This window comes from Cnephaeus nilssonii (assembly GCF_951640355.1).
Source record: "Cnephaeus nilssonii genome assembly, chromosome: 7".
Taxonomy (NCBI): domain Eukaryota; kingdom Metazoa; phylum Chordata; class Mammalia; order Chiroptera; family Vespertilionidae; genus Cnephaeus; species Cnephaeus nilssonii.
Window position 1 is genome coordinate 83266861 of NC_137078.1, and position 25015 is coordinate 83291875.

Consider the following 25015-nt stretch of genomic DNA (forward strand, 5'->3'; position numbering starts at 1 on the left):
CTGGGAAAAGAAAAAAAGGAGAAAAAAAAAAGATTCTAACAGCTGTTAGTTTTGTAATTAAAAAAGAAAGAAAAAAGAACTTTGTTCTGAACCTTTTCCAGACTGTCGTTAACAGCATTAAAGAGATTCAACAGAAGCTGGAAGATGTCTGGGGGTCTGTTCCTGTCCCCCATGGCAGCTGGGGCAGGACATTCACAATGTGCAGAGTGGCTTCCTGCTTAGAATCTGGGGGGGAGGGGGGAGAGTGAGGGAGGTGGGGATGGCCTGGGTTCTGAGGAAGTCCCTGTCCTCGTCTCAGACTCAGCCTGGCCTTTGGAAGGAGAAGGGGCAGGACTTCCAACAGGCTTCTCACCAAGACTAGAAGTCAAGAGGCCAATTCTGCATTCCCAGTGCTTCTGCTTTTATTTGGAAAGGAAGTTGCAACAACAGTGGCTCCAATTGCTCTTGGTCATTGTTCTCCCCCCCACCCCCCCGTATATGTATGATTCTGGGGTCTAATTTAATTAACTTTAGTTAAATGCCCGTATGAAAATCACTTGTCAGTCATAATAAAAGGGAAGTCTGAATGAGGCCCTCTGGTTCCATGAAGATCTTTAAAGGGAAAGAAAAGTAAGGCGGGGAGGGTGTAGGTAAGGTTTAGGATAAGTAAACTTAAAGTGTAAAATATATACCACCAGTTCAGAAGCGGGTTTTTGGGTTTGCTTTCTCCCCTGCTTTATTGGGGAGGACTTGCCATTGCTTTTATGAAGTGCTTGCTAGCCATGGATGCCAACTAACTTCTTCGATCGAAGGCCGGAGGATCATGTCTGGCTCCAGGAGCTGCTTGAGCAAGTCCTGGCATTCGGCCGAGATGCCCAGGTGAGTGGGGAAGGACACCCCCTTCTGCTGCTGCCACAGCATCTTGGGAATGTCTGTGTCATCAAAAGGTAGGCTGGCACAGAGCATGACGTAGAGGACGACGCCCATGCTCCAGACATCACCCTTCTTGCTATCGTGGGGGATGCCCTGCAGCACCTCGGGAGCGGCGTAGGCTGTGCTGCCGCAGAAGGTCTGGCTCAGCTCCCGGCGTGACTTGGGCAACACCTTGGCGAAGCCAAAGTCAGTCAGCTTCAGGTTGCAGCCCTGCAGCAAGGCGTTCTCACACTTGAGGTCCCGGTGGGCCACGCCACAGCCATGGCAGTAGCGGATGGCCTCGACCATCTGACAGAAGAGGGCCTTCGTTCGGCTCTCGGGCAGAGGCCCCCCGTTCAGCACGCAGTCAAATACATCCCCTCCCTCGGCCAGCTCCATCACCAGGTAGATTTTACCATCGGCGGACTCCAGCATCTCGTACACCTGGATGATGTTCTTGTGGTCCAGGGTGCGGACGATCTGGAGCTCCCGAGGCAGGAATCTCTGGATAAATTCTGCGGAAACCAGGGGAAAGGGGGGTATCAGTCCAGAAGAGCCCAACTCCTCCCTCCCGTCTCCTGCCCTCCAACATGTGTCTGCCTGCCCACCATGTCGGGCTGGTGCCTTCTAGTCACAATGTCAAGTTCCCTTTAACAGTTTTAAACATCTAGATGCTTGGACTGTACGAAGAATATTTATCTTTTTGTAGTTAATACATTATTCAAAGGAACTACATGCCAACCTCAAGGACTTGGGAGCAGCCTGTGAGACCATGGATATCCAAGTGCTTGGGGATTGTTAGAGCCACTGACACTCATATTCTGAGGCCCGATTTGCCCACAGTGTGTCACCCAGCTCCTCTCACCCCTGCCTCCTGACCCACAGTTCTTCCCACGAGCCCAGTCTTTTTCCCATCTCCACCACCTCCACACCAGCCCCTGCCCTCTGGTAGCCCTGATCATGCCTCCGCTGATCTCTGTTCCCCTGGTGGGCTTGGGTTCTGCCTCTGAGGACCCTTCACCTCCTGCCATTTTAATCTTAGGTTTTGGAAGGTGTGATGTTCCTGGACTCCCAGCATCCCTCTGTTCCCCACTGACCTACGCCAGAGCGACAGTCCCTCTTGCTTTCCCTTGGTTTTAGTCTAAAGGGGAAGAGGAGTGATCCTTCTGACTGGAGGAGGCCCCCACCCACGTCCGCCAGCCCTCCCCCCACCCTCCCAAGGGGCCCCAGCTCACCTTCTGGCCCTCCCATCTTGTCTATAATTTTAATTGCCACCTTTCTTTGGTGTTTTTTGGAAAATGCTTCTTTGACTTTTGAGTAGGTCCCTTCCCCAATGGTCTTGCCGAGCTGGTACCCATTGGAGAGCAGAAAGTCCTCCATGCTGTCTAGCGTCTCCTTCCTATCACCCTCTCAGCTCATGCTGCCTCTGTGAGGCAGCTCTACTCCACCATAGCCCTTGGCCGGGTCCTTTTCTCCCCAAGGACTTCATCCACAGCAGCCCCTATCGCTAGAACATTCAGCCGCAGATGGTGGGGAGGGAGAGGGCCAGACATTTTTAAACTCCAGCCCAATTGTGATGTAGATGTAGTGTGACCCTTGGCCAAAATGGATAGTGCCCCTCTGCCCTCACCAAACCCAGCCCCGGTTAAGCATCGCTGCGCCCCCACCCCCAAGCCCGGCGGCGCGGTGCAGCCCAGCCTGGTGTGGAGGCGCTCCCCGGGCTGCCCGCCTGCCCAGAACGCCAGGCTCCTTTTCACGGACGCCGCTGGTTGCTGTAGCCGCCCGCGCCCCCATCGGGCTGCCGGGGGTCTGCGCCGCCCAGTCTCAAGGCGCCATGGCAAGAACCCACCGGCTTCCTGCTCCCGGTGGGTGCTGGGCGGTGGGAGGGTTCCCTGGCGGGAGGAACGGGTTCTGTGAGGTCAGCACGCCAGGCCCGGGTCACAATGCAGCCCTCCCCCTCGACGCCCGCGTCCGCACGCGCCGCAGACACCTGCCCGGCTCCGCCTGGACCGGAGCGTCCTTCCGCGGCCAGGGCTCAGGCAGCTGCGTCCAGCCCGGGACTGGCCTCGGCCTCCAGCAGGTGAGGAACGGCCCGGGGCGCGGACGCGGGGAGGGAGCGCCCGGCGGTCCCGAGGCGTCCTGACCGGCCCTCCCGTGCAGAGCGACCCGGGGCCTGGACATGAGTGCCCAGGAGCCCCCTCAGGGTCGGAGATTTCCCATTGAGGCCGGAGACTCCCCTGGCCTTGCCGCCACCCCCGAGTCCCAGGACAACCCAGAGCCGGTCGCTACGGAGCACAACCGGGTCAGGTGAGCCGGCGCCCTCGCCCGCGGTCCCTCCTGCGCTCTCGGGTCGTCCCTGTCCCAGAGGGTCTTGAGCAGAAAAGCCATCCCCAGACCGCCGCCCCCGTAAGGGCCCCACATCCACGCCCCACCTCGGAGACCAAGTGCGCTCCGCCGGCGAGGCCCCCACAGCGCCCCCTGTCGCACTGCTTTCCTCAGGCCGCTTCGCCGCTGCCCGGGCTGCCACTGCCTGACGCTGCTGCACGTGCCCATCGACGTCTACCTGGCTATGGGCGGGAGCCCCCGGGCCCGCGCCACCTGAGTGCGCCTCGCACGTCGCGCGCGCCGAGCATGAGACAATGATGCACATTTTAAAATAAAGAATGATGCACATTTTAATAAAGCACAGCATAAACTGTTCTTTCCACTCCGGGCTGGCCGTGTGTGTCTGTCCCGTCGGATCGGGCCGCGGACTCCTCTGCTTCATCCCATAGTGCCTTCCCTTAGGCTGCCTCCTCCCTTGGATCCCGCCAGCCCCAGGGCTCTCCCTGCCCGGTCCACTCTCTCCCGGCCCGGGGCCCACGCTTCCCCCTTTTCCTGCTAGTCATGCATGACCGCTTCTCTGGCGGCCTTTCCTCTCCGACCCTTTCCCCTCCTCCTCCTCTCTCCCCCATCCCTCTCGTGGTCTCCAGTGAAAGTTGTGTTACTGTGCCCCCGGGCCTAGATAAGCTCGGGACGGGAGGGGATGGGCAGACAACTTGAATAAAGAGAATGACCACCCACACCAGGCTCATTCATTCTCCCAAGATGCACTTAGGTTTTGCTACCTGCTGTTTTGTAACCCTGGGCATCTCTGGTTTTGGTGGAAGAGTTAGGGGCTGCCTCTTCTATTTTGACCCTTGGTTTCTCCTAGAACCGGTGGGACCAGAAAAAGATTGGGAAATAGGTCATTTGAAAAACTGATTTCTTATTCCTATTTTACAGGTGAGGAAACTGAGCCTTGAGAGCCTTGCCTAGGGTCCCCCAACTGATAGGTGATGCTATCATATTCCTGTGTCCTCGAACTCAAGGCCCTAAAAGCCATTGAGGGCCCATGACAGGAAGTTGCCTGGAAGTGTAGTAATTAAGCTGAACAAGTATTTTCCACTTTCCAATTTTGCTTTAATGAACCTGTATTATTTTAATACTAGAGGCCCAGTACACGAAATTCATACATGGGGGAGGGGTGTCCCTCAGCCCAACCTGCACCCTCTACAATCTGGGACCCCGAGGGATGTCCAACTGCTCGTTTAGGCCCGATCCCACCTAAACGGGCAGTTGGACATCCCTCTCACAATCCAGGACTGCTGGCTCCCAACTGCTCGCCTGCCTGCCTGCTTGCCCCTAACCACTTCTGCCTGCCAGCCTGATCACCCCTAACCACTCCCCTGCCGACCTGGTCCCCCCCAACTGCCCTCCCCTACAGGCCTGGGTCCCCCCCAACTGTCCTTGCCTGCAGGCCTGGTCGCCCCCAACTGCCCTTCCCTGCAGGCCTGGTTGCCCCCAACTGCCCTCCTCTGCAGGCCTGGTTGCCCCCAACTGCCCTCCCTTGCAGGCCTGGTTCCTTCCAACTGCCCTCTCCTACTGGCCTGATCGCCTACAACTGCCATCCCCTGCCGGCCATCTTGTGGCAGCCATCTTGTGTCCACATGGGGGTGGCCATCTTTGACCACATGGGGTGGCCATCTTGTGTGTTGGAGTGATGGTCAATTTGCATATTACCTCTTTATTATATAGAATTGGAAAAATATATGTAAGCCAAAGATCAGGTTCAGTCTCCTGTCTCCTGAGATCTAAGTACAATTGACTTAATTTCCCTCCCCTAATCACATAGGGAATAAGGCCAAGCTGTCCCCAGATCACTTCAGAATCCCACAGTGGTCGCTAACCGGTGGTCCGTGAAGTCCGAAGGGTTGGCGACCGCTGCTTTAAGACATTCTGGTACTTGAAAGCCCCCACACCTATCTTTCCCTCCACCATAATAACCCCTGGCATCAGGCACTAGTGCTGGCTTTTCCCTCCTCCTTCACTGCTCTCCTCCTCCACCCGTACCTCCTGGAAAAGCCCTCAGGGATTCTCAGTTCTGTTAAATGGAATAATCCAGCTGTTTCTATCCCCACCAAACTTAATGTCAGCCCTCTGCAGCCTAACAACCCATGCTGCTGCTCTGCAGAAAAAGGACCTCATTCCCTGTAAACGGTACTCACCCTCCTTAGGAGGATGTTTTCATTTTAAGGGAGAAAAAAGGTTATCAGGCTCTGTATTGATGGGGTCTCACCATTGAGAGCAACTGAAGTTAGTTTGAGCAAAAAGGAATTAGTTATTTTAAGTGCCTTGTAAGGATATAAGCTAGTGATTAAAGCAAGAACTGTAGGAACCAGGGCATCTATCTGGCTATAACCAAGGATTCAATCCCACCAGGACTGCCCCATTGTTCCTCTCTCATCCCAGATTATCTCCTGGGCAGGCAGCACATCCGAAAGCAGCTTAGAAATCCCAAGAAGGGAGAGATGTTTTCTCCCAGTCTCTGTATATCTACCCGTAGAGGGACAGCAATTGGCCCTTCTTAAATCATGTGTACACACCTTGGGCCAATTACCATTGTCAAGAAGATGGGAGACTGTAATTGACAGGCTTGGCCATAGATAAGCCTTTCCTTGAGGTGTAGGTAAGCACAGCCAGGTGATTGACAGCATCACCAGAAAATAATGGGTAAAGATGGAGAAAAAAACAAACCAGGAGCAGAGACAGCTTATGCAAAGATTGGAAGATTGGAATGCCTGGAGTAAAAGAGGCCAGAAAAGAAGGGGTAGAGAGTGGCAGGGGTCAGGGTGACAACTCTGTTCTATGGCAATGAGGAGCCGGGGACAGTATGACCGGGTGTCAGGCCTCTGGGTTCTAGTTCAGGCTTTGTCCCTGGCACAGACAATACAGGTCCCAGGCCTGTGCAGGGCACTGCAGATTCAGTGGTGAACCTGACCGGCACGGGCCTTGGCCCTCATAGAACTCACATGGCCTAGCCTACCAATCAACTACCAGGAGGCCTCACTCAGGCAAGGCTCTTCCCTCAGGGCCCCTTTCCCCACTGATTTAAAAAAAAAAAAAAAAAAAAAAAGGCACTGGATGAATTCTTTGGAGTTTGCCAGCCCCATAATGCTGAATCCTTCCCATCTTCCTTTCTCCCATCTCTCTTACTTCCTTTGTCCCATCTTCTCAACCTTCCTTTCCTTAAAAAAAAAAAAAAATCTATCTATCTATCTATATTTGGGGCAATATATATATTGCTTCATCCCATGTGCTTGGATAGTGAGGGATGCAAAGATTCCAGACACACCCCTTGCCGATGGGCCAGACCCTGGAGCTAGTAAGGTCTAGAATGTCCATGAGTAAGGGCATTCTAGGTGGAAGGAACGCTGTGGACAAAGGCAGGAGGCAGAAAAGTGCAGGGCAAGTTCAAGGAATTCAGTTCAATCAACTTTCACCAGTACCTACCGGGCCACACCCGGTGCTGAGAGCCCAGGCCTGAATCTGATCACTTGCCCTTGCAGAGCTCAGAATTCAGGGGATCCAGGAATGAATTCACAGAAGAGAAGCTGGATTGAGACACTGAGCTTGCACTTTGTTCTGTAGGTGACAGGGAGCACAACAGGCTCCAATCTGGATCACGTCTCTCTCCTACTTCTCATCTTCTCCATTCTGTCCTCGGCCGCTGCTGCTTCTTTCCTACTGAAAAAGTCACTGGCCTAAATTCTAGTCCTGGGTTTGAGTCCTGACTACCATTTACAAGCTGTGCAACCTTGGGCTAGTTACTTAGCCTCTCTGAGTCTCCATTTCCAAATCTGTAAAACGAGATTAATGACACCTAGTGGAAGGTTTCAGTAAAGCCATGTGAGCACAGCACCAGGCAGGAATCTGGCTTAGACCGAGAGGCTGATGCCGCTCCTACCGTTGGCTTCAAGGGGCAGCAGAGAGCCGCCAGCCAAGTCCCCAGGGGCTGGGTGACGCCCAGCCAGGGAGGGGCTTGGGGAATCCCTCTTGCCTCCCTCTGCCAGCTTCCCAGCAGTTCTGCTCAGAAGCCTACAAACTTGGTAGGGGGGCATTTCCAGGGGAATCCCCGAGTGGTAAAAGCAGAGCTGCCTCCCTCACCCTATAGGGTAAAGCTGTCCCCAGATCCCAAAGCAGGATCCCAGATCCCAGCCTTATTGTCTGGACCTGAGGAATGGGGAGGGGCCCGGGGAAAAGGGGATGCTTGACTCACCGCCTTCCCTTATTCTCTCAGACACCTTATTAGACAGCCCCTCCCTCAGGACTCCCTTTTAGAAGGAGGGGTTGAAGTACAGATGGACCCCCAGGTTACCATGGAGATGGCAGGGGAAGGGTTGCTGTGTCGTTATGGCAACAATTGACGTCAGCACCATCTTTTCCCATTGCTTGATATGAAACCGGGGCAGCCACCCCAACCACAAGCAAGTTCCCATAAAACCTTCTCCTCTTACTGAGCCAATCAACCAGGGGTCGACAGGCTTAATATAGTTCTGGAGTTAAAAGCACAGACTCTGATGCCAGTCAAACCTTAGATCCAATCCTCCTCCTCCTCACACAGCCTCATTTTAGTTGTGTGAATTTGAGCAAATTCCTTAAACCCTGAAAGTCTCCTATGTACAATGCAGGTACATAAGCTGGGGAACTCCAGGGTCAGTGTGAGGATCCCAGTCCCGGAGAATCGTGCAGGCAGTGGGCACTGGGCCAACTCGTGTGAAATGCACACTGATATCAGGGACTGTCTAGAGTCCTGGAGGCCTGTCAGGGGGTGATGGACCTTCAGATATAGACTCACAGACCCTAGAAGGCTCCTGAGACTTCCAAGGACTGGGTCCCAGAGACTGAGCATCTCAGAATTTGGGGGTCAGAGTGGAGCCAGAGACAGTGGAATGTCCAGACTCTGAGGAAACCCCAGATATCACTTTCCCTGAAACCCCATCACATCTGGACTCTGGCCCAACTTCCCTTCTGTTCTCCCTTCTGCCTCATCTGGGTCTTCTTAGCAGCCTCTTCCTCTTGGGCCTCCACCTGCTCCTCTAGGAAAAATGATGAATGAGGGCCCCTGGGAAGACTCAGGAAACCCCAAAGCAGGTGGATCAGTGAGTTGGACACCACAGGGATATGGGTGGCCCAGCTCCCATGGCCTCTCCCCGCCCACCCTTGGGGTAGGGCACCAGAATCATTTTCATTCTCTCTCTTTCCCAAGCCCAGTCCAGATGACCACAGTCCATCCTGCCACCCCTCCGAGTCAAGCCCTCATTGCTACTCATCTGGATTACTCCAGCAGTCTCCTAACCAGGCCCTCTGATTTCTTCCTCGCTTGATTCCTCCAGTCTGGACTTGTTTTATAAAGACCACAAACCCAGTCATGTCATCCTCCCATTTAAATCTCATCCATGGCTTCTTTACATCACTTGTCCAGCCACACTGGACACCCCTCAGCTCTTCACTAAACCTTTTCCCCACCTTTAAGCACACGGGTCCTTCTGCCTGGAATGGCCTCCTTTCCAATCCCACCGACCCTTCAGATCTCCACCAACTGTCACTTCTCAAAGAAGGCTCCTCTGCCCACCTGTTTCTGCCCTCCCATAGCACCTAGTTACCCCACGGTGTGCTTACTGTATTCTTTAACCCCTGGTGAATGGCTGTCTAGCCCATTTCGATATGGATTCAGTGAGGGCAGGGGGCAGCGACATATTCATCCTGACACCCCCAGGGCCTAAAATGGGAGGGCTAAGGATCTTGTAGAATGTCTGCAGATTAGATTAGCTAGCGAATGGCTGCTTGAGAAGTCCACAGAGCAGAGGCCACAGTGCTGTAGGAGAAGGAAAAGCAGAGCCAGCTGGGGGTGTCCAGAATGGCTTCCCTAGGGAACTGACACTGGAACTGAGATAAGAAGCAGTTACCCAGGCAGAAACCTAGGGGTGGGAAATGTCCCAGCACTGGGATTGGTGTGTGCCGTGGGTGAACTTTTTGCTGAAGACACTGTGCAGAGGGACATGCTCATGTTTGGACAGGCAACCCTGGTTGCTTTGTGGGAACACACCACCTAAGAGATCCAGAGTGGCAGCAGGAGACAAGTCAGGAGGCCGCTGCAGCCTCCCAGGTGTCAGCAGAGGAAATGGAGAGCAGCAATGGGACTTGGATGTGTCTCAGAGAGGACAGGATTTTGCAGCTCCTTGAACATCGAAAGGGAAGAGCATAGAACCAAGCCCAGATTTCTAGTTCAGGCAACGGAGGAAAGGGCCAAGCTGGGGAACATAAGAGGAAGGGCAGGGGCTGGGCGTGTTTCCTGTGAGGTGGGACATCTAGGGGGAGGGGTCCAAGAGACAGGTGTGGAGCAGGGAAGAGCGGTCAGGGCTGAAAGAGAGAAGTGAGCCTGACACAGGTGGACACCAAAGGCATGGGAACCGATGAGATGAGATTCCCTTGGGACTGACGGCAGAGGGCCCGGGACCACCTATGTTTAGGCAGTGAGCAAAGGATGAGAAATTTGCCATGTGGCCGCAATCAGTAAGACAAGAAAACCGAGAGTGCAGTGTCCAGAAAAACAAGGACACGAAAGTACTCCAAACAGGAGACAGTATGTGACTGTGCCGAAGCCACCACTGCTAAGAGGTCAAGTCAGATAAAGCCTTGAGAGCATCCTTTGGATTTAGCCACAAGGAGGTCAGTGGTGACCTTGGTGAGGAAAGGTGGGGGCGGGAGCCACACTGTGTGAGTGCGGAGGCAGAAAGAGAGTGTGCACACAACTCTTCCAAGCATGTTGGCTGTGAAGGGATCTAGAGAAGGACACTGGGCTGAAGGAGGGCTTTCTTGTTCAAAGATAGGAAGGACTACATCCTGTTTGTGGCTGGGAAGGAGCCGTCAGGGAGGGGAAGGTTGGAGAGAAAGAAAGGGGAAGGAATGAGAGGAGATTCCCTAAGGAAGAAAGAGATAAGTCCCCAAATGTGGTTGCACAATTTTTTTTGGGGGGGAGGGCAAGTCAGGACCTGTACTGGACTCTGGGGGCTCAAAACAGCTGCCCACTCTCCCCAGCAGCCAGTATGAGTCACTGGGGGGGAAATAGCCCAAACTGGCAGTGTGGGAAAGGGAGCTGGGCCAGAACGTTCCTCAGGATCCCAAGGGGTTGAGGGCTCTGAGCCCTGAACCCCATGCTCTGAGCAGGACAAGGGCACAGAAGAGTTATCTCCCTCTTTGTTGAGGGGGGCTGGGAGGGGGGGGCAAACAGAGTAGTAGGAAGCCAGGGTTTTACTTTTGGCTTTTCTCTACTCCTCTTTGAACCTGTTTCCCTTTCTGCAAAGAGTGGGTTAGACCAGATTAAGGGCTTTTTTAGGGGGAGGGGAGGTAGTCAGGAACCCTTTCTATATTCTTTCCAGAAATATACTTGTGTTTGGAACTTTGCAGACAGTTTAGGGGTCCTGAAGCTCCCAGAAACGAATTCCTGAACTAGATAACAATTCCTGAACTCCAGCTGGCTGAGAGCCTCTGACATTTGAGTGCCCTGGAGCAAGGGGAAAAGGCTCTTAAAGGGCCAAGCAGGGCTCCTAAACCTGGGAGCAGGGAGGCCTTTTGAGGTGTGGGTTCTACCTGAGCACACCACCAGGGTGTGAGAGTGGAGGCTGGAGAGGAACAGGGGTTTATTCAACCGGCAGCTGACCTTCCTGCCCTCAGCCCCCTCTTGCTGCCTCTGCCTGTCCTTGCCCTTCTGACCCAGGTCCGGGGAAGTGTCTCAGGGGATGCTGAAGATCTGGTGACCTGCTCTCTCCCACTAAAGCGGCTGGTGAAGTCAGACAACAGACTGGACCCCGCCTGAGGGGCTGGCGCTGCCCCCACCCCACCCTGCCAGCTGAGGCCTCCTGCTAAAAACAGCCGGGCCCAGGGGGACTATGGGCTTTCAGGCCCCCGCCCCCTCCACGCCGGGGCAGGTATTAAAGAGGCCGAAGCCGGGCCAGGCGGCCTGGACACCATGCTATTCACCGAGACTGCCCACTTCGTGGTGAATTTTCTTCTCTCCCGGTGAGGGGGATGGGGGATGGCGCTAGCAGGATCCGGGGCCCTGGTCTGGCAGGTGGGGGACGGAGGGCCAGGCCCGTGGGAAGACCCCGATGGGAGCCTCCAATCCCCCTCCCAGTCCCTCTGAATGGACCAGGAGTGAACCCGGCCTCTGCCTCGTCTCATCTGATTCGAGGCGGCCCCTCCTCCCCGCTCGTCTCCCCCTCCGGGGTGACCGCTGCCCCACGTCCCCGCAGGCGACCCCGGGCCACGCCGCCGCACCGCCTGGACCAGGAGCTGTGTTTCTGGGGCTGCCGGGGCCCGTCCCCGCCGGCGCCCGCCGCCCGCCGCAGTCTGGGCGACTACTGGCTGAGCCCGCAGCGCCGCCTCCCGCCCGGCGCCGCCTGGCGCTGGCCCGCGCGCAACCTGCTGCTGCTGCCGGGGGCCACGGGCCTGGCGGACATACCCTCCGCGCGCTGGCCCAGCTGCTACGGCGCGCGCCCGCGCCTCACGTGAGCGAGGGACCAGGGGGAGAGGGGCGGCGGGAGGGGCGGGGCCTATCGCCGGGGGCGGGGTCTGTGAGAAGGGGCGGATCCCCACCTCCGAGAAGCCAGTCAGGAGTTGGATGGGCGGGGCTTGACGGTTCCTGCGAGCGGGAGGAGGGGCGGAACTGGGAGGAAGGGGCGGCGCCTGAGGGGCTGAGAGCGGGTAAGGGGCGGGGCTAGGCGGAGTGGGCGGAGCCCCGGGGGGCGTAGGGAAGCCTTGCTCCCATCTTGTCTGCCAAATTTTCCCGCCCTCCAGGTGGACGCACAGGTGGCAGAATATTAACTACCAATTCCTGGGCAAGAGGAAGAGACATCTAGTTCCTCTGCGCCCGTGAGAACCGGTAAGGGGCGGGGCCGGGAGAGGGGGGGGACCACGGAGGGGCGTGTTGTGGGGGGCGGAGCCTAGGGGAGGGTTGGGGCGGGGCAAGGTCTGAATACGAGGTGGGTGCACTGCTGCTGCAGACTTCAGGACCTGGAGGAGTTGAGCTGAAATGGAAGAGGCATGTGGGCCCGGCTAGTGTGGCTCAGAAGGCTGAGCATCGACCTATGAACTAGGTCAGGATTCGGTCAGGGCACCTGCCCCGAATGCGGGGGTCAATCCCCGGTAGGAGGCGTGCAGGAAGCAGCTGGTCAATGATTCTCTCTTATCATTGATGTTTCTCTCCCTTCCTCTCAGAAATCAATATATATATTTTTAAAGAAGAGGCACATGGGCTGGGTGGGGGTCTCTGCGGGGTTATTTATCCCTGCCTTTCTCGTACCAACACCAACGTATTTTAAAGATTAGCATATTTTAACCATATTAAAATTCCTGTTCATCAGAAGACATCTAAAAAAGTAAAATAAGAGTTCCAAACAGGACTCCTCAAATAATGCCAACTTTGCGCCCTGCATGAGGAGTGCTGGGACCAGGATAGGTCTTGACTTTGGGCACCAACTAGATCAGGAGCGACTCCAGCCCTTGGCCGGGGGACTAAGCTGAATGACCTCAGGGAAGGAAGGCAGGGTCCACTTGACAGGCACTGTCATGGTGGTCATCCTGTGTGTGTCTGTGCATGCTTACATTTCTGGCATTTTTGCATTTTTTAAAAAATATATTTTATTGAGTTTGTACAGAGAGGAAGGGAGAGAGATAGTTAGAAACATCGATGAGAGAGAAACATCGATCAGCCGCCTCCCGCACACCCCCCACCGGGGATGTGCCCGCAAACAAGGTACATGCCCTTGACCGGAATCGAACCTGGGACCCCTCAGTCCACAGGCTGACGCTCTATCCATTGAGCCAAACCGGTCTTGGCTCTGTGCATCTCTGAACGACTGCATCCACCTTTCAGCATGGCTCAATTTCTGTGTATCCGTCTATCTCTGGTCTCTGTGTCCATTTATTTATTCAACAAATATTTATCAAGGGCCCAAGTGGTTTGTGTCAGGTTTATACACTGAGTCACAGGGTTCACATTTAGTGAAACAAGCAGTTGAAGTCCCTGCCCTCATGGAGCTTATATTCTGGTTGGGGAGACAGACAATAAAAAGAGGTCAGAGATCAAATGTTCTGTGTTTAAGAACATCTGATCCTTGTTGGATCAGATGCTACTTTATATGTAGTGGGCAGGATTTCGTCTTGTTCACAGATCTAGAAGAGTGCCTGACTCTTGATTGGGGCTCAGTCAATGTTGAATGAATGCATTTGTTGGTCAGGAAGTCTTGACTGAGGAGGTTAACTCTCTGACAAGGCCTGCAGTATGAGGGGGTCAACACTCCAGACCATGGGAAGAGTGTTCTGGACAGAGGAAACAGCATATGTCTAGTGGTTGGCCCCTGGCCTCTGGCTGGCTGTCCTCAAGTACACCTATTGCCATCTCTGTTTTTGTGATCTTGGGAGCCACAGGGCAGGTTTAAACAGGGCCCCTCCAGGGTGTCTAGAAGTAAGGTCACTGCAGAGTTAATTCACCCCACTGAACCATTCTGGCCTGACCAGGCTGGCCTGGCCATTTCCCTTAAAGCAGTGGTCGGCAAACTCATTAGTCAACAGAGCCAAATATCAACAGTACAACAATTGCAATTTCTTTTGAGAGCTGAAAACCGACTTCTGCGCATGGGCAATGAAGTTTCAATCGCACTGTACATACGCGCCCACACGTGGTATTTTGTGGAAGAGCCACACTCAAGGGGCCAAAGAGCCGCATGTGGCTTGAGAGCCACAGTTTGCAGACCACTGCCTTAAAGCAACCCCTCCCCCCAGAGCCTCAGTCCCAAGACCTCTGGCTCCTTTCCAGGGTAGTATCCTGCAGCTCAGAAGGAAGTCCTTCGTCCTGTCTAACCACAGTCCCTGCTGGCCAGCCCTTTCCTCTCATTCTGCCTTGTGGGCAGAAGGGAGGAGATGGGCTGGCCCTGTGGGAGCAGGTACTGCCTGGACTGAGAGCCCAGTAAAGACCTGCCAGAGTGGGGGGTGACACCCCCCTGCATTCCCCAGGAGATAAACCTCAGAGGGACAGAGGTAATCATTCACCTTGGAAGCCTCTGCCACGTCCATGATCTTATTTAACCCTTCAACATCCTATTTTACAGATGGAAACTCAGGCAGGCCCAGAGTGGAAAACATGGCAGAACTGGGACCAGAACCCAGGTCTTTTGATAAAGTAGAAATAATCATAACAAATAATATTTATTGATCTGTGCCAGGTACCATGCTTAAGCTTTGCATTCAATTATCTTTCTTTTAAATATATATATATATATATATATATATATATATATATATATATATATATATTTGTATTGATTTCAGAGAGGTAGGGAGAGGGAGAGAGAGATAGAAACATCAATGATGAGAAAGAATAATTAATTGGCTGCCTCCTGCATGCTCCACACTGGGGATCGAGCCCACAACCAGGCATGTGTCCTTGACCAGGAATCAAACCATGACCTCCTGGTTCATAGGTCCATGCTCAACCACTGAGCCACCCTGGCTGGGCTCAATTATCTTTCTTAAGCCTCATCACAGCCCTGGGAGGTGGGTACCTTCATTATTTTCGTTATCCTCCGATGAGACTGAGGCTCAGGGCCATCAGATGACTTCTCAAGGACACCTGCTAGTTCATGGCAGAGCGGCGTGTGAGGCTAGTTCATGGCAGAGCGGCGTGTGAGGCCAGGCAGCCTGGCAGGCTCAGCTACACACCCTGTGCCTGTGGTTCCAGAGGCGTGTCACAGATGCCTGTTTTCCAGGGATTTGGGAAGACAGACTTCAGGTTCATCGCATGATGGTCCTGGAGCTGACTTGTGCCAAGCCAGGATGAGCAGAAAGATGGCCTGGGAGCACTGCACCATCTCCTGTCCCTCTCTGTGGGTGAAGATGACCTAACTCTGACTTCTCCTGGGCTCTCTGCCCTTCGGTGCCCAAATAAAGCTGCTTCCACCTCTCTGTGGCTCTCTCAGTTCTCCCCATTCCCTCACAAGGAGTTATACTGAACCCCAGGGGTTGGGGGCATCTGCTGTCACCCCCAATATTCCCACTGCACCCATGCCCACCCATGAGCCCCCCAGTAGGGTAGACTGGATGAACCAGACCTGGCTCCTGCTCTCCAGACTCTCACAGCGATAGAAAGAGAAAGGCAGAGGTATACTTCAGCTCAGTAAAATGCCACGGGGTGGGGGGGACGATGACATTGGTTTCTGTGAGGCACAGAGGGTCTTCTGGGCCGGAAAAGCCTTCAGGAGGGGTCCCTTGAGCTGAATCTTGGGCGAGCATCGAGGAAGGCACACACGCGGCACACAGTGCAGGCAGAATTGGCGGCATGGAGAAAGGTCTGGTGATGTGTAGGCTGAAATGGTCATCCCACTGACGGGGTGGTGAGACTGGCAGCCCAGTGGACGTGGACTAAAATGAAGCCAGCTGGGCTTGGAGCGTCAAAGGAAAAATCTTTATTTTTGCTTCAAAGAGTTTGAAGGCCAAAGTAGGGAGTCAGACATTCTCCAGAAGGAAGTAGGGAGACATGGACAGGTTTAAAGCAGGGGAAGGACATGGTCCCCTCCTGGGGCCTCAGATCCACGCTGGTGGGCGATAGTGGTCCCCAGCCCCCCATTAGTTCCAAGGCCCCGAACCTGTCCCAGGGCTCCCCCCCACACACTCTCCCAGGTCCTGCGCAGGACTGAGTCCCAGCGCTGTCTTCAGGAGCCACTCCGCTCTAGTGGATCCCGGCTAGTCCTGTGGCTTCAAATTTGGGGAGCCCCCAAAAAAACTCCTCTGAAGTCCAGGTTTGTTGATCCATTAACTGCAGCCTGATGTCTCCATTCTAATAAGCATCTCAAACTAACTCTGAGGCTGCACTCATACTCCCAGCACTGAGTAGACACCACGTGAGAAGTGCTGAGTGGGAACCCTAAGCCCAGAGGAGTGGCGTACGTGGTGGGGAGAGCCATTCCTTCCTCCTGGGGAATCGGAAAGTCCTCACGAGTGGTTTGGTCTGGGTTTTAAGGGGAAAGTAGAAACTCGGCAGGCAGAGAAGTGGGGAGAGGCATTCTAGGGGGCGGGACAGCATGTCCACAGGCCCTGAGGTGGCAGCTCAGCACCCCGAACTAAAAAGTCCGGTACATCTGAAGTTCGGTGGACTGAGGAGAAAAGGAGGAAAGGAGGCCAGGAGCTCAATCTCTCAGAGGCATAACCTGGAGCAGGCAGGGAGGGCCGCCGGGATGCCGGCCCCTGGTGCCGATAGAAGGGAAGGGGAATTTGTGGGTGGACTGGGAGGGGACAGACAGATAAAGTATGTGCTGGAGGGGGGCTCCAGAGTGTGTGTCTTTCTGGGAAAAGTCACTAAAAGGAGGTCCCAGGGGGCCACTTTGGGGTGCAAGACAAGAGGAAGAGAATCCTCAGGGTTCTGGAGAGAGGCAGACTCCTTTACCACTTAAGGAAGGTACTGAGCCAAATAAATCCCTCTGAACAATTCAGTATCCGGTCAGTCTGGATCAGCCTGGTCAGTCCCTCTCCCCCCTGCCCCAGAAGATTGTTGATGGAGAGACTCAAGGTTTTCTCAGGGTGGTCCTAGACCCTCATCTCCTCTCCCCAGGGCAGGGAGGGAGGCGAGGGAAGGGAATGGCCACACTGTTGAGTGCTAACTGTGTCAGGCCTTGGCCTGCATGTCATTAACCGAATCTAGGAACATGGTTGAATTTCCCGGGTGCTCCTTGCCTCAGGACTTCGGTTTTACAGGCTTTACTGGCTGGCACTGGCTCATTTATCTCACAGTAACCCTAAGAAGTGGATACTGTTATTCCCATTTTACAGATGAGAAAACTGAGGCTTAGAGAGAGCCTAAAGCCACACAACTAGGATATGATGGAGCCAGCTCTTCACCACTACAACTGGCTCAACACAATAACTCACTGAACCCTTTCCACACCTGAAGTGGCACCCAGTGTCCTCATTTTAGAGTGGGCGTGGTGAGGGTCAGTGTGGGGAAGGGTCCTGTTAGGGTCACAAAGCTGGAAGATAACAGTAATTTGGGTCCAGATCATTTGGAGGAAGAGGCTGAATGGGAGAGGTGGTGAGCAGTGTGGAGAGAAAGGGGTGGGACTAGGGACTGGTCTGGGAGAGAATTTTAGTTTCCCTTTTAAAGGGACTTCCCCTAAGTGGGGGATTTTGGCTGGAAAGTTGTAAGCAATCCACATTCCACCTCTTCCCCAAAGACACTCAGGATCTAAAAAGAAACTGAAAGTTGGGAAGATGGGAGGGAAGGTGGGAGGGAGAGGTTCAGGGCAGCCCAGAAAAACTGGATTGAATTTCTGGTGACTTCATCCAGCCTGGGGGATGGGGGAGATAGGTAAGTGAACTGAGATTACACACCTCTTGGCTGTTGGCGAAACAGACTGGGCCCTGTCCATTACGCAGCCACCCCCCACCACACACACACAGACCAGGGGACGAGGGAGGGGAAAGGAGTATTGGGATGATCACTTAGTAAGTTATGTCTAACCCTAACCCTAACCCTAACCCTAACCCTAACCCTAACCCTTACCCTTACTAAGTTGTGTCTAATAACTGGGGTGTATACCTGAAACTAATATAATAATGTATGTCAATTATCATTGAAAAATGTTTAAATGATTTTTTTATAAAGGTCTGGGCTGCCTAAAATTCTGAAAGGAAGCTTTCAGAATCCCCGTCCCTGTGATTTGGTGACTGGTTGCATGGTGGGTCCCAATAAAGGCCCTGGAGTACCTCAGTATCTAGACCCAGGTTCAAGGCTAAGTGACTGGCAGCGAGGCTGCAGGCCTGGGTCCCCTGACTGCCTTGTCAGAACCTCGCACACCCAGGATGCCAGAGACTCACGTCACTGGGGCCGCCAGCCCTGTGACTGCCTTGCCTCTCCCTGCCGACATCTAACGGCTCCTCCCAAACCCAAAGCATCAGAACCCTTTGTGGATGCCTCCAAGTGAACTTAGCATTGCCCTGCTCCGCAGAGCTTCTGGAAACCGCTTTCTGCTAGTCCTGACCTCCTCCCTTCTGCTCACATAAACTCTCCTCCTCGGGGCTTCGGTTTCCTCTGTAAATGGAAACAAAGATGCTACATATCTCACTGGTTGGAGATAATGTATGGGAAGCTGCATGTCATCCGTGCTAGCAGCTTTGATTATTATTACTGCTGGTCATTCCTGCCTTGTTAACCCTTAAGCGCCGTGTCAGTCTTAAAGACCTCCCCAGTGGCCCAAGGTCTCCATGACTCTGTACTCTGGGGTTTTCCCTCCCCCTCTCTGCTGGCTCCCTCCCAGGCTCCTTCCTGGGGTCTCCTTACTGCCCTGGTACTTTCTGGGTGACCTCATGTGTTGTGTGGCTCCTGTTCAAAGCAGTGACCAGAGGCCCAGATTTTGTGGGGTCAGTTCTGACTTAAAACCTTCTGTCTGTTGTCCCTGCATGGTCCTCTAGTCAGCCTGGGCCCTGGCCTTTGTGACCGCATGTCTATGTGCTGAAGCGTCCTGGTCATCTCCCCGAGTGTCCTCTGGGCACCTCAAACTCAACAAGTCTAGATTCAGCAAACCCCTCACAATTATTTTTTTCCTCCGATGCCTTGTCTCAGTCAAAGAATTCGCTTTGCCAGCTGTCACCCCAAACAGAAATGTGGGCGACAACTTCATCACTGCCTTCTCCCCACTCAACCCCTTTATCCCGCCCGTCACCGAATCCTAGGGAGCCCGTCTCCTGAACTTCGCTCCGGAGTATGCCTTTCCCTCTGTCCACATCCTCACACAAGCCATTTGCCGTTCTCCCTTCGTCCTGCTCTGAGCTCTTCCGCCATCCCCTGGCCCACCTCCATGGCCCCTCTCCATGCCGCCCATGATCCTGGTCTGGTCTTTCTTCTCCCCTTAAGGCATTGCCTGTCTCTTCCCTCAGTGGGAAACCCCTGCGAGCAGGGCCTGTGTGACTCACAGTTGACGCTCTGCCTTGGTGAGAGCAGAAGGAACTCCAGTCTCTGTGAGTTTGAATCAGAGCCCAACCTCTCACTGTACAGATAAGCAAACTGAGGCCAAGAGGAGAGGGGACTGGCTCACAGTTACAGAGCAGGAAGAGGCAGACCCGGGGCTAGAACGAAGGTCTCTGGGTCCAGGTGATGTTCCCGGAAGGAGATGGGGACCCTGGGGCTGGGAACACCCCTCTGCCCAGCTGGCCCAAGAACGAGCCTCTCTCCTTCCCACACCAGACCCCACCTGCGCCGTGCCGAGTCACCATTCCTGAGGCCTCCACTGGGACCTAGCCCTTCGCTGACGTCTTCTCCCATCTCCAGGCCTTCCCTGCCGAGGAAGGCCCATCCTCCATCACTGACTAGGTGGTGCTTACTCCCACCTCCCCTGGCATCTGATCTGATCCCCACCACAGGGCCCCTCAGAGATCCCCAAATGCCCCCAGCCTCCTTTATGGGACCGTGTTCTCTGCTGCCCTCCTTCACCTTCAGCCCCACGCTGCGTCTCTCTGAGGTCCCAGGCTTCCTGCCAGGGAAATTCATTCCTTTCTGTCCATGGGGACTAGGAGCTTCTCAGACCAGGGCCGGGATCTGAGCCTTACCAGAGAGCTGGGAACAGATGGGGGATGTATGAAAACATGGGGTTTCTAGTCTCTGCAGCTTCCCTTCCCCCATGTATCCTGGAGTCACCCTGTTTTCCCATTCCTTCTTTCCCGGCCACTCTTCCTGGCCAAAGTTCACACCTCAAAGATTCTGGCCACCTCAGCCTCAGGGACCCACTGAAGCACACCCAGCACCCATGAGCACACATACAAACACTAAGTATTCACTCTTTTGTCCACACACTCATAGGCATCCTCTACACAGCCACACACACTCATAGGTATACACCCAGTCATAGTCAGACAATAGTCAGCAGCATGCAATCTCAAGGACAGACAAGCACACACCCAGAAAGTCTCAGAGTCACCGAGAGTCACCCTAAACACACACAGTCACACAAGGATGCAGACTCACACAACCACAACTGTACACACTTGGTCACATACACATGTAGTCACAAAGTCTCTCACACACAGACAGATACAGAGCAATACACAGTCACACACAGAGAGAAACAGACACACACAGTTGCACACAGGCCCCTGGAGACGCAGAACAATGGACACATTGTTTGGGCTGGCAGCAGCTGGGGAGGAAGGAGCAGCAGTGTGGACAGAGGAGGCCGTGGGGGCTGCTGTACCCACCCCCTCACTCCTGCAGCATCCTCTAAACCTCTTCCTTTTTCCAGAAGCCAGATTCTGCTGGGACCTAGGTTTGCTGAGGGAGAGGGCTCCCAGGCATCCCCCTTCCTGCAGCCTCCAGCAATGTCTGGTGGGTGATGCAGGGGCTCCCCTGTGGACCAGGCTCCTCCTGAGGATCTGGGGACTCAGGGTCCTTCAGCTCTGATGCTCCTTTCTCCTCCTGGGATTATCCAAGCAATTTGCCTCTTATCTCCGGAAGGGCAGTGCCTGGAAATCAAGAGCTTTGGGATCTGCTCTTAACCTCTAACCTCTAACCTCAACTTCTCCTCAACTCACCCACACCCTCCAGCTAAGCCCTACCAGCTCAGGTGGGTAGCTCCAGGCAGCATTGCGGGTTCCCTATTGTGGCCAACACAGAGATGCAGGTCACTACATCCATCCCTTTGGCAGTGGGTAGAGAAGTCACTGTCATATGAGAGCTGTAGCAGGACATGGTGCCCCCCCCCCCCCATCCCAAAGCTAGTTCTTGCTTCCCACTCTGACCAAGCAGCCCTAGATCTCAACAGAGAATTCTTCCAGGGGGTTCCTTACAGCCTTCAGGCCATTCTAGCAGGTCTCTTGGCGCTTTCTTACCCTCAGCTACTGGTGTGTGCTGCGTGTCCTTGGACATGTCACGTTCCTTTTTTGAACCTCAGTGTCCCAGACTATAAAATGGGAGGGTGCTAATGAAGCTGAGAGTGTTATGTATCCAACTCGGGGTGGGGATGGAGGATATAGGAGTGAGTGCTGAATGTAGAAGCCACCTCAGCCTATCGCTCCACCCCCACGCTGCCCCCCTGCCCCCTCTGCGGTTAGAGTTCCTGATTTCTCAGGGGTGTGTGTATGGGGGTGGGGGCGGGGGAGGGGTATGTCCATCCCTGACAACCTCAGTCCTCCCAGGAAGGTTGGAGGGAAGATGGACACCATGTTGAGCCAGCTGTCCAGGACACGGCCTTGCTTTTGTAGCACTTTGCTTCCTCCAGTCCCCATCCCCTTCCTGCTGCAGAGTGACAACACACACAACCCCTTCACCGCAGGCAGCTGCGCATACACACATCTGGGGCCAGCCGGGACTCTGGGGTTCCTATGGCCTGTCCAGGCTTGGAGGGAGCCTTGGTGAGGTCCTACCGCTCCTCTGCAGGAAAGTTTGTTGATGCCCCCTCCTGGGGTACCTCTGCCTGCTTCCTGGGGAGTCCTGATGTAGGGGGGCAGGTGTGGAGGGGAGAGCACCAGACAAGTCAGACAGAGTGTAACAAGTCTTTGAGCCCCAGGCTCCTCAGCTTTCAAATGGAGATGAAGATGCCCTTCAAGGTCACAGGACCACCTTCAGTGGTGTCCAAGCTGAGGGCATGAGGGACCAAGAGTGAGCTGGTCTGTGGGGGCTCAGCGTGACTGGCCACCAAGCACTGAGAAGAGGGATGAGGAACGGGGCCTCACCGGTCTGACCAGAATGATCCAACATGTGGTCAGACCCCCAGGCTGGCCAGAGCAGGCCCTCAGGGAAGTGGGTGGGACCTCTCACCTGTCTCCAGGCCTGAGGGGGTGCCGATCCTAGCGAGGGGCCCTGCAGCTTCGATGACCACATTCTCTGGAGCATAACTCACGACCAGCATGTGATGAGTCTAGGCATGTGAGCCCTCCGAAGTTGTAGGGGGAGACTGCCAGGGCAGGACCGAGGCAATGGGCTACTCCAGGTGCTGAGAGGTGGGCCGTGAGAGGAGGAAATGTTTGCTCTCCTCTTTCCTCCAGCAGCGCGCCCCTCTGCCCAGCTCGCCCAAGAACCCGCCTCTCTCCTCATCAGACCCCACCTGCCATGTGGGCCGAGGGGACCAGACCTCCAGCGTCGCCCACTGCACTAGTGGGGCGCGCGGCCTGAGCCCGCCTCCGCCCCTCGATTGGGCGCTCATTTAAATGCCCAGCCACGCCCCAAGCTCGGGGCTCATATATATAGGCGGCTCGGCGGGCGGCGGGCGGCATTCTGGCGCGGAGCTGAGCGGCGGCGGGCGCAGCTATCGGGTCGGGCGGAGCGGGGGCGCAGCTCGGTTTCCCCCGATACCCCTCCCCCTCAGGCACGAGCCCCACCCCTTCGCCGGCCAGGCCGACCCCACCGAGTTATCCCCTGCGGCGCGAGCCCGGGGCGGCTCCGGGCGCCCCCCCAGCAGACCCCCGCATCATGGGCAGCCAGAGCTCCAAGGCTCCCCGGGGCGACGTGACCGCCGAGGAGGCAGCAGGCGCTTCCCCCGCTAAGGCCAACGGACAGGTGGGTGCGCTGGGCCCGGCCCGCCCTGGCCCCCTCCTCTCGCACCTCGTCCCCTCTAGGGCCCTGAGCCGGGGCCGCGCGCTTTGTCCGGCCCGGGACACGCGGCAACCCCCTCCCCCGCCTGGTCCCTTTGTTCTCGGCGCCGCAGCCCCCGCGGGCGAAGCGAGGGGAGGGGCGGGGAGGGGGCGCCGGCCGAGCCCCGCCGCCTTCTTTGTTCGCCGCCCCGGCCCTCGGCGCTGCCCCCGGGCCGCCCCGAGTGCCGCGCGGGGAACAAAGGGCCGCGCCAAGGGGGCGCCCAGGGGCCGCGGGGCGGGTACCCTCTCCGAGCACTCCACCCGCAGCCCCAGCCTCGGTGGCCCACCGCCTTTTTTCAGGGGGTAGTCGGGATGAGGGGAGAGCCTGCGGTGGGTGGGGGACCGTTTACACAAAGCAGGAAGCCGGGAAACGGGCCGTCCAGGTGCGGAGAACAGCGCCCCGGGGCGGCTTCCCGCCCAATCTCGGCAGGCACGGCTCCCGGCCCGCCCGGCCCCGCGGCCGCCGCGGGTCTGCGCGGAATGGAGAGCGCGCCCCAGGGAAGTGGGTGGGGGCCCGGGACCCCAGCGCCTCCTGCCGGCCGCGGCCTCCGCGCTCGGCCCCAGCGCGCCCGAAAGGCCGGGAGGGAGATGTTTGACGGGATCCCGGTGTGGGGTGAGGCTACAATCCTCTCAGGCTGCAGTAGAATGAGTCGAGCCCCGTCGTCTGCAAGGGATGAGGCGGGCTGGAGTGGGGTAGAGTCCTGACCCTTACTGCTGTCTCCTCTGCCCCGCAGGAGAATGGCCATGTGAAAAGCAATGGAGATTTATCCCCCAAGGGTGAAGGGGAGTCGCCCCCTGTGAACGGAACAGAGGAGGCAGCCGGGGCCACTGGTGATGCCATTGAGCCAGCACCCCCTAGCCAGGGAGCTGAGACCAAGGGGGATGTACCCCCCAAGGAGACCCCCAAGAAGAAGAAGAAATTCTCTTTCAAGAAGCCTTTCAAATTGAGTGGCCTCTCCTTCAAGAGAAATCGAAAGGAGGGTGGGGGTGAATCGTCTGCCTCCTCACCCACAGAGGAAGAGCAGGAGCAGGGGGAGATCGGTGCCTGCAGTGAGGAAGGCACTGCCCAGGAAGGGAAGGCTGTCGCCACCCCGGAGAGCCAGGAGCCCCAAGCCAAGGGGGCCGAGGCTAGCGCTGCCTCCAAGGGAGGAGACACAGAAGAGGAGGCAGGGCCCCAGGCTGCAGAGCTGTCCACTCCCTCGGGGCCAGAGAGTGGCCCTACACCTGCCAGCGAGCAGAATGAGTAGCTGGGTTGGGACAGGTGGGTGATCTCTAAGCTGCAAAAACTGTGCTGTCCTTGTGAGGTCACTGCCTGGACCTGGTGCCCTGGCTGCCTTCCTGTGCCCAGAAAGGAAGGGGCTGCTGCCCCCTCCCAGCCACGTTCCCTTTCCTCCTTTCCCTCCTGTGGATTCTCCCATCATCCACCTGGTCTTCCTTTTAAGGCCAGTTGAAGATGGTCCCTTGCAGTTTCCCAAGTTAGGTTAGTGATGTGAAATGCTCCTGCCCCCGTCCCCACCCCATCATAAGGCAATTGCTGTTTTCCTCCCCAATTCTTTTCCAAGTAGGTTTTGTTTACTCCCCAAATCCCTGAGCCAGATGTGGGGTGCCTACACTCCTAAACCCTGAGTGTCCAGCCTTCCCTGTTTTTAGTCTCGTGCTGTGCCTAGTGGCACCTGGGCTAGGGGAGGACACTGCCCCTGTCTAGGTTTTTATAAATGTCTTACTCAAGTTCAAACCTCCAGCTTGTGAATCAACTGTGTCTCTTTTTTGACTTGGTAAGCAAGTATTAGGCTTTGGGGTGGGGGGAGGTCTGTAATGTGAAACAACTTTTTTTCTTTTCCCCCTCCCATTGTTGTAAATAACTTTTAATGGCCAAATCCCAGATTTGTACTTTTCTTTTTGTTTTTTGTCTAACTTTTAAAACCATTCTCTTCCACCTGGTTTTACTGTAACATTTGGAAAAGGAATAAATGTTGTCCCTTTAGTGGTGCTTTTTAATGAGTGGTCTTCTGGGGGAAGGGTGAGAAGACTGGTTAATCTCAGCCCTGGCCAGTGTGGCTCAGTTGGTTGGAACGTAGTCCAGTATACCAAAAAGTTGCAAGTATCAAATCCAGTTGGGGTGCATGCCAGGGGCAACCGATCAATGTTTCTCTCT

The 25015-nt window shown here is 55.4% G+C and overlaps 3 protein-coding genes across 3 annotated transcripts; 2 read left to right on the forward strand and 1 right to left on the reverse strand.

Moving 5' to 3' along the window:
- Positions 1–110: 110 nt before the first annotated feature.
- TSSK3 (testis specific serine kinase 3) lies at positions 111–2299 on the reverse strand. Its single transcript, XM_079776053.1, has 2 exons — positions 2127–2299; positions 111–1406 (listed from the first exon to the last, which is right to left on the reverse strand). The coding sequence occupies exons 1-2, from the start codon at positions 2269–2271 to the stop codon at positions 742–744; spliced, it is 810 nt and encodes a 269-aa protein (XP_079632179.1). The 5' UTR covers positions 2272–2299; the 3' UTR covers positions 111–741.
- Positions 2267–3996, forward strand: FAM229A (family with sequence similarity 229 member A). Its single transcript, XM_079776052.1, has 3 exons — positions 2267–2971; positions 3052–3198; positions 3391–3996. Exons 1-3 carry the CDS (start codon positions 2835–2837, stop codon positions 3491–3493), a joined length of 387 nt encoding a protein of 128 aa, XP_079632178.1. The 5' UTR covers positions 2267–2834; the 3' UTR covers positions 3494–3996.
- An 18518-nt stretch (positions 3997–22514) lies between these two features.
- MARCKSL1 (MARCKS like 1) lies at positions 22515–24854 on the forward strand. Its single transcript, XM_079777415.1, has 2 exons — positions 22515–22786; positions 23595–24854. Exons 1-2 carry the CDS (start codon positions 22700–22702, stop codon positions 24105–24107), a joined length of 600 nt encoding a protein of 199 aa, XP_079633541.1. The 5' UTR covers positions 22515–22699; the 3' UTR covers positions 24108–24854.
- The last annotated feature ends 161 nt before the right edge of the window (positions 24855–25015 follow it).

What these genes read in the sequence shown, in the direction of transcription:
- TSSK3 (XM_079776053.1), bottom strand. Translation starts at nt 2,271, where the DNA reads ATGGAGGACTTTCTGCTCTCCAATGGGTACCAGCTCGGCAAGACCATT. An exon ending in CAAGATGGGAGGGCCAGAAG is followed by an intron (nt 1,407 to 2,126) that starts GTGAGCTGGGGC and finishes TGGTTTCCGCAG; the next exon opens with AATTTATCCAGAGATTCCTG.
- FAM229A (XM_079776052.1), top strand. Translation starts at nt 2,835, where the DNA reads ATGCAGCCCTCCCCCTCGACGCCCGCGTCCGCACGCGCCGCAGACACC. An exon ending in CTGGCCTCGGCCTCCAGCAG is followed by an intron (nt 2,972 to 3,051) that starts GTGAGGAACGGC and finishes CCTCCCGTGCAG; the next exon opens with AGCGACCCGGGGCCTGGACA. An exon ending in ACGGAGCACAACCGGGTCAG is followed by an intron (nt 3,199 to 3,390) that starts GTGAGCCGGCGC and finishes TGCTTTCCTCAG; the next exon opens with GCCGCTTCGCCGCTGCCCGG.
- MARCKSL1 (XM_079777415.1), top strand. Translation starts at nt 22,700, where the DNA reads ATGGGCAGCCAGAGCTCCAAGGCTCCCCGGGGCGACGTGACCGCCGAG. An exon ending in CCGCTAAGGCCAACGGACAG is followed by an intron (nt 22,787 to 23,594) that starts GTGGGTGCGCTG and finishes TCTGCCCCGCAG; the next exon opens with GAGAATGGCCATGTGAAAAG.